General features: G+C 30.8%; 1 protein-coding gene and 1 long non-coding RNA gene across 3 annotated transcripts; one reads left to right on the forward strand and one right to left on the reverse strand.

The window, feature by feature from the left end:
- Positions 1–928: 928 nt before the first annotated feature.
- Positions 929–1,920, reverse strand: LOC145111087 (uncharacterized). Its single transcript, XR_013710166.1, has 3 exons — positions 1,695–1,920; positions 1,550–1,588; positions 929–1,101 (listed from the first exon to the last, which is right to left on the reverse strand). It is a non-coding gene; the product is annotated as an uncharacterized LOC145111087 (long non-coding RNA).
- A 5,449-nt stretch (positions 1,921–7,369) lies between these two features.
- On the forward strand, positions 7,370–9,900 carry LOC145117309 (TATA-box-binding protein). Of its 2 annotated transcripts, none has more exons than XM_079053613.1 (10): positions 7,370–7,555; positions 7,802–7,913; positions 8,287–8,374; positions 8,656–8,727; positions 8,810–8,860; positions 8,968–9,012; positions 9,126–9,218; positions 9,324–9,425; positions 9,517–9,590; positions 9,686–9,900. In XM_079053613.1, coding segments are annotated over exons 2-10 (603 nt in total). In that variant the 5' UTR covers positions 7,370–7,555; positions 7,802–7,836; the 3' UTR covers positions 9,687–9,900. The 2 variants fall into 2 exon arrangements, with proteins under 2 accessions (XP_078909739.1, XP_078909740.1); XM_079053614.1 differs by having other exon boundaries at positions 7,445–7,585.
- Positions 9,901–11,621: the final 1,721 nt, after the last annotated feature.

Raw genomic sequence — 11,621 nt, forward strand, 5'->3', positions numbered from 1 at the left:
AAGATTAAATATAAAAATTAAAATATTTGAGAACTTTAAATTTATAAGAAAATAAGAAAAATAACGAATTATTATGATTGAAATTTTTTTTATCTTTTAAATTTAAACAAATAATTTAAATAAATAAACAAAAGAAACTAACGAGCTTTAATTTGAGAATTTTGAAATTAAAAGATAACTTCATTAATGAAATTGATATCCATTTATTACTACATTTATTGTAATTATTATATTAAAATATTATATGAAATTTAATAAAATAGAAAAACTCATAAAATGACATGTTGAAAAAAAATTAATTCAAAATAACAACAAAATGATATTTGACAAATTGAATAAGAGTGTGACATGTGACAACAAAACTTTCATTTATTAGAGTAGATGTACAGATACTCACTAACAAATGTCATGTTTTAACTAATCACTATATGCATGGAAAGAAATTAGTATATAAAACAAACGCATATAGAGGGAGCAAGTCATTAAAGAATATATATATATATATATATATATATATATATATATATATATATATATATATATATATATATATATATATATATATAAAGTTGGTGGCATTATGTATATGTGAATTCTGTAGGAAATAGTGATACTTCCTAATAAATGAAAATAATTTTGTCACTTGTCATCCTCTTATCCTTTTATGCATTATGCTACATGTCATTTTATGGTAAATTTCAAGGTTGTAGAAATCGCTCGACGTAGGTTAATCGATGGACTGGGGTCAAGGGATTAATCAGCTAGGCGGTGATTAATCGGGGACCACTAATTATTAAAAAAAAATTTTAAAAATAATAAATATAACATTAATCATAAGGATATAAGTAAATAAGAACAATTCAAATACATGGTTTGACTCTTTTTCTAGTATTCTTGTGAAACAAAACCAATTCAAATACATGTTACATCTATATCACTATCTTTCTTTCAGAAAAACATCCAACCAACAATGAAGTGAGAAAGATCAATTGAAGGTTTGCTTCTTTTTTCCCGCACATAAAGGACATCTCAATATACCATTTGGGTATTTAACCTCTAAGGTTTCATCTCTAACCACATTAGGCATTTCACCAGGTGAACCTGGAATAATGAATAACATTTTAACTACATTAGGCATTTCATCGAGCACATAGTATGCATGTTGTTAAACACCAATTATAACACACAAACATCAATTTCTTATTTCCAGTATACAACAAATTGCTTATTTCTAGTATACAACCAAATAGAATCAAACCCACACTTGCAGTTAACAGCATAGGATTTCCACTCCTTCAATTTGTAACCAAGATATTACAGTTGTATCTGTATAGGTGTAAATGTCAAAGCTAGTATCACAATTCACAACTTGTAAGCACCATCGGCATCAACAATCAAAATCAGAACTATGCATGATCGAAGAACTAAATGAATTAATTAAAAAAATCTGAAAACTCCAGCATATTTAACCTAACTTTAGGACACAGACCTCACACCTTAGATGGAGAACGAATTGATTAACAAGTGACTAGATAATCGAGACACAGACCTCAGACGATGAATCGAAGTTCCAATTTCCACCTTCGATCTAGCAGAAAACGGAATCACAGATGGAATGTGTTAGAATTGAAGGTGAATCAGAGTTCCCGTGGAATTGAAGGTGAATCGGAGTTCCCGTGAATTTTTGAATTTACCTCAGACGTCCCAATTTCTACATTTTAATTGAAGATTTGAAGGTGAATCGAAATTGATGCGTCGTCCGTCGGAGAAGATGTGTCCACAGCTTGGAGAAGAAAGCAGTCAGCGATTTCACGTTTCGAGCGATTTCAATTCGTAAGAAAGCAGTCAGATTCCCATGCTTCACCGTCGGCATCCCACATCGATGGAGTTGTGAAAAAAAATGAAGGTTACAAGTTTGGTATCCCACATCGATGGTGGGACAAAAAGTGAAGGAACACATATCTTATAAAAGAAGACTTAGGTTTCTTTAAAATATCAAACCCAACTACTCGGTGATCTAACTGGTTCTTTTGAGCCCATGGTTCGCTGGACCGATTTGGCCCAATTACGAGTCTGAGTTGGACTGATTTAGTCTGATTTGGACCGAGTTGGACCGTTTTGGACCAATATTGACCAAGGCCGATTATTTTACCTTCTAACCCTTATTCGTAGGCGGTTGGAAGCCGCCAAGCGCCTAGGCAGCCGATTAATCGGCCGCCTAGGCCGATATTTACAACCATGGTAAATTTAGATTAAATTATATCCATGTGTCATTTTTTGGTTTTTTCTATTTTATTAAATTTCATATAATACTTAAATATAATAAATGTAATAATAAATGTATATTCAATTCATTAATGCAACTTTCTTTATAATTTCTATATTTCTAAATTGAATCCAATTATTTTAGTTTTTCATTTATTTAAGTTATTAGTTTAAATTTAAAAGATAAATAAGCACTTCAATTTTAATAATTAATATTTTTTTTCTTATAAATTTAAATTTTAGAAATTGTTAGATCTTCATGAATGTTTATTTTTTTATAAAAACCTCATATAATACATGAGTGTCACAACTAGTATTAAATATAAAAATGAACAAACGAAATTGAAGCAATGAATGGACCGAGACTATGTTTGATACAAGTTCCTCAAAATTAATTTTCCTCACTATATATCAGTTGTTTGTTTTTCAGTGTTTTTCAGGTTACAACAGTAAAAACGATTTTTCGAAAATACGAGGAATTAATTTAAGATCTAGAAATATAATAAGAGGGGAAAATGATGATGAAATCTCATGTCATGGTTTGCTATTTCACTTTCAAGATCTTTGATTGAATTATCAAAGAAGGGAAAATTAATTAAGAGTATACTTTATGTGATTGTGGAGCATGTGGCCAGACATGATAATTTGAATGGTTCACATGAGTTCTGAAAAAAGTGTCCTTTTTCTTGGTTTGGGTTTAGTGGGGGATTACTTGTATAATTCTTAAAGAAATCTTCAACTAATTAATTTTATCTTCATACATCATGCACAAAGCATGCACTCGATCCATAGCTTTATTTCCTTTATAAGATCAAGATTAATAACTTTTTATCATGATTTTTGTTGTTGTGAAGGTTATTGGTGGAATTAACAGTACGTAATTACGTATGAACACCGAGACTCATGTTTTTTGAATGAAAAATTAAACAAAGAAATTAATCATGGAACAAGAGAATTGTCTTATTAGTTGAAAATTAATGGTGGATGTTGAGAGTTCTAATTAAATAAAAGTATCAATTTATTCAATCATTTCTTTAAGAAAAACTAGAAGAGAAAGACAGACTTGTCTTTTCTATGTGATTGGAACTACAAGGTCCTTTTATGTTTTGTAAAAGTACAGTGATCTCCCCTCAGATCTGTTCGAATTTCAATTTCCACCCTCATTTTTTTATTTTATTGCAAGTAGGTGCTCCTTTAATGTTGGGCATGCTTGTGTGAGGTGATCATGGTGCTCACAAAGACACAAACTTAAAGCTATAAAGTATAAACCATGGTGGTGGTTGGTCTTTCTTTCTTCTCTACATGTCTGATCCATGTCTCTTCATCACCTCAAGCACAACCACCACTGCTACTACCCCACCAGTTGAGATTCTCTCCCCCTCAACCACCACCACCACCACCACCATATGGTGGTGATGGTGGTGGTGGTAATTAAGTCCATCTTCTTCATCTCTCTCCTTGACTTCTATGCTCTCTGAGAAACTTTACATCATGCGCTTGTTTCTTTTCTCTTAATCAAGGTTGAGTTCCTTTAGCTCTTTGATTAATTAGGCATGGTCCTCATGGATACCATGTATTCATGACTTATCAGTCATGAATATTATTTTAGGATATATCGCGTGTGTAAACATTCCGAATTGTTCTCAAACTTTGGTTTTCGTATGATTAAATCTACTTAAAAACATAGAATCAGTTTATATATCTATTGGTTTTCTTTTTACACTTTCGTATATATGTTTTGTGTTCTTCATTCTTCATTTTATGGGGTTCATCAAACTTATTTTCATACAAAGTAACTACGACAGAACTTAAGTTTCAAAAAAACTATTGAACAAAGTTTGTGTGTGCGTGTGCGAGTGGGGTGAGGGGTAAAATAGTCTTTTCCATCCTACCGACTGCCTAATTACTAGAGGATATGAAATAAAGACAGAAACTATAGAGGGGGTCTCTCTAAAACTTACCCTTGATGTATTTATTGATCATCGAATTCTAGTAATAAGATAACAATAACGAAAGAAAATAAAAGATCAGGTATAGTCATTCGTCATGTTTGATAGACGTATACATCCCACTTTTGTAAGTGGACACTTTTTTTAATATATTTTATCTGTGACGTACATGTGATCACAATTACCTGTTCCAAAAATACTGGATGGAAAGGGATGTGTACCTTATGACGTTTCTTTTTCTTTATGTCAGCAACATTATAAATTGTTAAAATATATCAATTAATGTCAAATAAAAGTTTTCAATAAGGCAATAATAACGACCTTGTGTAATCGAATAATCTAAGTATATTCTTCTCTAAAGACTAAACAAACCATGTCTCGGTGTTAAAAAAGTGTGCATGGTTTGAAAAAAAAAATAATAATAAAATAACCTAATGGTTGCTAATTAAAACGGTTGATTTGCTTTATTGCAACTAGAATATCTAACCTGCATGTCAGTTTCTCAGTGAAATGCGAAATTTTGTCCCATTGAATACCAACAGTGACTCAAAAGATTGAAGGCATTTCAACTGCTATAGAGTTTATATATGTCATTGCGAATGCAAATTGGCCACCATGAAAGTGAAAATTGACAAGTTAGAAGAAAAGTAAAAGTAAAAGAAACAAAGTTGATGAAAAGAAAGATTGTAAGCAACTTTTGGGCAATGTGAATGTGAATAGGTGACCCGTTATTGTTGCTCTTTTTATACGGGATACTATCATCTCTAGTCTCTAGTATAACCACTTAACAACCTATTCCACTCACCAAAAAGAAACTGATGATCATAAAGCAAGTAAATCACATGTTATGTCTTTAACAGATTGTAGAAGGAAATGCACAATGCAGTGTGAAAATCTAAGTCTTGAAATTTTTGGTGTAAACATGTCATTTAAATGAAAGAAACAAAAGAAAAACAAACCGCTCTATCATCCATTTCATCAGGAATGAACAGCGTCAGCTCTAACAACAGACCATTTAATTCGAATTACTCCATTACAATCTTCTCAAAGAAGCTAAAACTCTTGAGGGGACTCTCATTATCCACCACCACGTTATGTTAATGACGTCCATGAAACCTCTTCTGATCTCTCTCAGGCTTTTTATCAAACACGTGGCGCGAAACCGAGAGAAAAGATGCATCAGGGCAATTTTTGTATGCCAATCGCGATGCATGTGGATAATTAATTACTATGTTATTTGGTCGCAAAATCAGTCAATCATCAATTCCACAATTGCTCCTCATGTTAATATCGTTCATTGATTCATGTTTTACGTACTTGATCGCGAAAATTGCATCCTAACTTTCAACTTCAAGGTACATGTCTACGTTGCTCAAGATATTATCATTTTTTTTTCAGCTAAGGATATAACAGAAATTCACAGTTGACTTTTGGTATCTGAATCTTGATAACGCCATCGAATAATTAATCACGTCTAGCTTGAAGGATTTTGTTTTCGATGGATGCACAATCTTGTAGCGTGCTAAATGCATTTTGGTTTATTATGTAGGAATGTGAATCTATATATCTCTCAAAAGCAATATTTGGTGCAAAATCACAATTAATAAAAAATGGTGGGTACCTGAAAAAAATTCAATGTAAGTGATCCCAATGGTTCCTAGAACATATGAAGCTGCTGTCATGGACCCAACTAAAACCGTTCTTTAGAACTTGAAACAAGTAGAACTCGATGGAATTGGTTCCCGACGACAACGAACTCAAGAGTTATTCACTGTAATTTCAAAGAAGCCCTTCTAGTCAAATTGAAGACTGATTTATAAAAATCAATTAAGAAGTTAAATTCAACTCCCAAGCCTTATATAACTTGTGATGTTTTAGAATCAATAGTCGTAGAGTACTCGTTAATTGTATTTTAAAGTTTTAAAATTTCAAAGATTAAGGATTTATCTGTCCATTCTGTTTCTTTTATGGGTCGAGCGCTAAAGTAACATTGGAGAAAGGTTTTTATCATTCACTTTTATAACCCTTGTCACTTCCTTTCTTTTCCAACTTCCATCCGACGTGGGATATGTTAAAAACCAAAATTTCAAAAACAGATCCACTCACATCGTCTCCTGAAAGGAACCCCAAAGATCTTTTATTAAAGTTCAAGAAAATCTCCTACAGCCATATTTTTTTGAACAACTGAAGTTTTATTAAACTGAAACTATTAAGGAGCTAGAAGAAGAAAAAACAATTGCAAATGGATGGATGTAGCATTAACCGGATTTTGTAGCCGATCAATCCAGTTAATAGCACGTTTATCATTCCTACTGCCAAACGAATGATTCACAATAGAATAAAAAATGTTTTCATTTTCTTAAAACTTTGTATCAGTGAAAATTAAAGGGTTATGAAAGCTACAAAACACCGCATAAAAACTCAAATAGAAGAAGTTTAATTCTAAAGTCGCTCCTTCCTTTGCATTCTTCCTAATAATCATAAGCAAAAGTTAGACACAAAAACAATCCTTATCAATGATAAAAAATTATTATTTTAATAAACATAGTTATTAACAGTTTAAATTTTTTTTTTAAATACTTACTTAACACACGTTTAATAGAAAACATTTTCTCCAAATACAACCGCTTTTTCTTCACACCTTCACAAAAATCTTATTATGCTTCTGTGTTACTTGCATATTCGAAAAGCTTCTACAAATAAATAAATTCATATCTTCAAATTTAACAAAATTTATACAATTCTCATTCTCACGATTATTACCTATGGAATAGTCTTTGGTAAAATGGTTAGTTGGTTAAGTTTTCCTTTGGCCCAACTAGACTCAATGTTAATGGAGCTCAAAGTGATTGGATCCATAACTTCGGCCCAGTCGTAGTTGACTTAAGAATTCGGAGTGTTCAGACCCACGGCCACGCATTAGGACGATAAATAGTACTTCACCAATGATTACCTCACAAGCCTGTCACGGGAAAGTTTCCTTCTATACAACCAGCAAAGTTACAAATATACCCATAACACACAGTCGACAACAGATATTAAGAAGGGTATTTTGGGTACGCAATAAATACCCAAATTTAATCAGCCCATTACTCCTCTCACCCGGCTCTCCACCCCTCCAGATCTACTCCCACAAACAACACGCCTCCTCTCCTCTCCTCTCTTCTCATACAAGAGTATCACTCTCTACAAAAACCTATAAATCATCATCTCTTCCTATAAAACATCCCCTTTTCAAAATTTCACCGCTAATTCTACAACCTTTTTGCTCAATTTTCACCAATTTCGCTCCTATTCTCGTATTCATTTAGCTATCCGTTGAGAATTTCAAGAAACCCCAAGTGAGTGAGATCTCGCATATCATTTCTTAGGTTCTTTCCATTCTTATGAAATTCAAGTTTTCTAGACCTATAAATGGTTTTCAGTTGATCTTGAAGCTCGTCATCTTGTTCCCAGATTCGTAAAACCTAATTCGTGGATCAATTTCATGAAATAATTATTGTAAAACGAAGTCAAACGATTGTTTAGTTAGTTCTTTATTCATGGGTATTTCAAGAGTTTGAGTTTGATTTTGTTTTTGATTGAAGAGGTGTGGGACGATTTGGCATAAGAAAAGGAATCCATGGCAGATCAAATGTTGGAGGGTAGCCAACCAGTTGATCTTACTAAGCATCCATCTGGAATTGTTCCTACTCTTCAGTACGTCTTATTTCGATTCAGATTCTTATTCTTGTTATAGAGGATGATTGAATGTATTTAGTCAAGTAAAACTGTTGTAAGATCTCTACATGATGAATCATTTCTGATCATAACCATCTTATTATCTAATCAATGCCCATAGAAATTGTTCAATTTTAGAATTTCAGGTTTCATACGATTGTTTGTATGTAGTTTTTTGTTTGTGAATCTGTTGGGTTTGTAACTATGTATGCAATTATTAGTTCAAAATATATGAAAGTGTTAATTAAAAGAGGTAATGGGATTCGATGTTGAAAATAAAGACTAGAAATACAAAAAATATATATATAATATTTGAACTGAAAGTTTTAGCATCTGTATTCTGTACATATAGGAACATCGTGTCTACTGTCAATCTGGATTGCAAGCTAGACCTGAAGGCAATTGCACTTCAAGCTCGAAATGCAGAATATAATCCAAAGGTATTATTATCATTATGTAATATGTATGCACATACCACATACTATAATACATAGTGGCCTTTTTATATTATACTTGAATAGAAATCTTGCATTGAGTTTAGCATCTTTAGTTCTTTGATTAGAATACTTGTCATATTTTTCCCATTTTGCAATGTATATATGGATCAAATAATATTTAGGAAAAGTTGTGGAACTTTAAAGGGTACTAAATTTCTTGGTGGCATGTATAACTTATAGGAGATTTTAGAAAGGTGATATATTTGTATTATATTGTTATTCAGCGTTTTGCTGCTGTTATCATGAGGATAAGAGAACCAAAAACAACAGCTCTAATCTTTGCTTCTGGGAAGATGGTAACTTGTTTTTGACTTTTTTTCCCTAAATCTAAATGGTTTATCTTTTTTTTTAGCTAGAATTAATGTGTTGCTGCTTCAGGTTTGTACAGGAGCCAAGAGTGAACAGCAGTCAAAACTGGCTGCACGGAAGGTATTTTAAGAGAGTATAATATCAATATAAGTTTTATGCCATAATCATGAAATGAAACACTACTCTTAATTTTGTTATTATAATATTTCCTAATGTTGGTGCTTTAGTATGCTCGAATAATTCAGAAACTCGGGTTTCCAGCCAAGTTTAAGGTATTCATCATCATCATCATCATCATCATCATCATCTTATAAGTCTCTGCTTTTAGTTAATGTTTCATTTATATTTTATTATGTTCTTGTGTCTTTTTCTTTTTTTAATATAGGATTTCAAGATTCAGAACATTGTTGGGTCATGTGATGTTAAATTTCCCATTAGACTTGAAGGCCTTGCATACTCTCATGGTGCCTTTTCAAGTGTAAGATTGATAATATAAATCTTCCCTCATTTTATGTTTGAGAAAAAGACAAATTTAGCCCACTATTTCATATGTTCCTCTAGTAACATGTGATTGTTAATATAGTATGAACCAGAACTGTTCCCGGGATTGATTTATCGAATGAAACAACCGAAAATTGTTCTGCTTATCTTCGTTTCTGGCAAAATTGTTCTTACTGGAGCTAAGGTCATTTTTTTTCATATTTAATTTTTTATATTTAATTGCCCTTTCTGAATCCTTAATCCTTATATTTTATTATATTATTGTTCATTTTCAGGTTAGGGATGAGACTTACACTGCATTTGAGAACATATACCCTGTGCTGACTGAATTCAGGAAAAACCAACAATGGTAACATACTTTACTAATTAATTTCTATTTCATGTTATCATTAATCTTTTCACATGGAAATGTCATGTTTTTTTTTTTTTTTTTTTTTGATGCAGATAGATATATCATGGAATACGGATACATACAACCGAATGGTGTTTTATGGGTGAGAAAGGGCTTGGGTTGGCCTTTGAGATCGAACACAAGTGTAAATATATATATAATATGTAATGGGAATCGATTTTTTTTTTTTTTTTTTGAAGTTTTGACTCGTTTATGTGTGAACTTGGAATGGACAGTTAAGCTTTGGGCTTGGTCTTTACTTAGTAAATTCAATCCTTTTAATTTGGATTTAAGAAATAAAAAACATGTATATGGTTGTAGGATGGATAAAAGAAACTCGTAACAAATAGAATAATATCTCATGTTCAAAAAATAAATTTATAAAAAACGAGGGGTGTAAGGCAAGAGGATATTATATTGTAATATTGTATTAATTTATATTTTGGTTTATGGCATGCATCATGCATGTGTATGTGTGGATTTTCATTTTGATTTTTATTGGAAGATACTTATATCGTGGATCACAAATTAATGTTTTATGATGGAAAGTATATAGGGTTATCGTTTAAGCATACATTTTGATTGATTTTTATGTTGAGTGTTTTAACATTGTATCCATTAGTTATTGTATATTCAAGATTATTAAAGATTAATGAAACTTAATTAGTTATTATGTTAGAATACGATCATTGCTTGTGAAATAAACGCACACCAAGTATGAATGCATAAGGTTAGATTCATAATTTCTAGAAGTTTCTTCATAAATCATAAATAATCCATTCAAATTATATTTAATCTTTAGTGGATTAAAAGGGTAATATGAAAATTTACCAAGAAAGAAAACAAGTTAACTGTTTGGTTCAGATCATCCAAAATATATCTTTTAGCGTATATAATGTTCTACATCATTGAACTAAAAAGGGTAAGATTGTTGTGTTATTATATCTTTTGTATTCATATCGAGCATACATTACTTAAAAGAAAATAAGAAATCACTGGAATAGGATGTTTCAAATAAGGATGTCCAAATAGGGTGGGATTGTGGGACCCAACCCGAGCCCTCCCATTCTCATTGATGGCTCAAAATCCCACGAAATCTCATGTCATGGGTTGTTTGGTAAATTGTATTGAATGTTGTTTTAAACCAAATGGCTTCTAGCCTAACGGTATCCGGTGTTGCTCTCATTCCTTGAGGTCGAGGATTCAAGCCTCGTTGTTCATAAATCATATATATGTTGTTTCAAAAAAAAAAACTGTTGTTTTAATCTACAAAATTGCAAAAATAGTCCCTGTGGTTTCTCATTTTATGTGGTTAAGGTCTAAACCTTTGAAAAGTTACAGATATGGTCATTTTCAACCAGTTTTGTTGTGGTTTTGGCCCCTCTTATGTTAACTTTAACAACTAGACTGTTAACTTTTATAAAATGATTTTTTTACCCTCAGGGACTATTTCTACAACGAAACTACAAGGACCATTTCAACATATCTTCTTTTTAAATTTCTTGATTTATTATATATTAATAAATATTATTTTTAATATATAATATTTATATACTAATAAATATTATTTTATAAGATTATTAACTTTTTTTTAATTAAAATCTTTTAATTTCTTTGTTATTGGATTATTTAATTGGATTATTATATATGAAAAAAATATTATTTTTATGTATAATATTTATATATTAATAAATATTTTTATTATTATTATTAATTTATTTTAGTTAATTTTTTATTGGAGTAATTCTTTTTTATTAGATTAGTATATATTAAAAAGTATTATTTTTAATATATAATATGTATATCCTAATAAATATTACATTATTGGGTTATTAATTTCTTTTGTTAAGTTTTTTTAATTTCTTTTTCGAAATAATTCTTTTTTTTATTTGATTATTACTTTTAATTTACTATTTTCTTTATATAATAAATACTATTTTGCTGGATTCTTAGATTATTAGTTTATTTTTAATGTATACTATCAATTAT

The sequence above is a fragment of the Lactuca virosa genome, chromosome 5 (assembly GCF_052849685.1).
Source record: "Lactuca virosa cultivar CGN04683 chromosome 5, Lactuca_virosa_CGN04683_v6, whole genome shotgun sequence".
NCBI lineage: Eukaryota > Viridiplantae > Streptophyta > Magnoliopsida > Asterales > Asteraceae > Lactuca > Lactuca virosa.

Bases quoted from the DNA above. Each gene is read 5' to 3' on its own strand.
- LOC145117309 (XM_079053613.1), top strand. From the start codon at position 7,837: ATGGCAGATCAAATGTTGGAGGGTAGCCAACCAGTTGATCTTACTAAG. The intron at 7,914-8,286 runs GTACGTCTTATT...CTGTACATATAG, and splicing joins GGAATTGTTCCTACTCTTCA to GAACATCGTGTCTACTGTCA. The intron at 8,728-8,809 runs GTAACTTGTTTT...TTGCTGCTTCAG, and splicing joins TCTTTGCTTCTGGGAAGATG to GTTTGTACAGGAGCCAAGAG.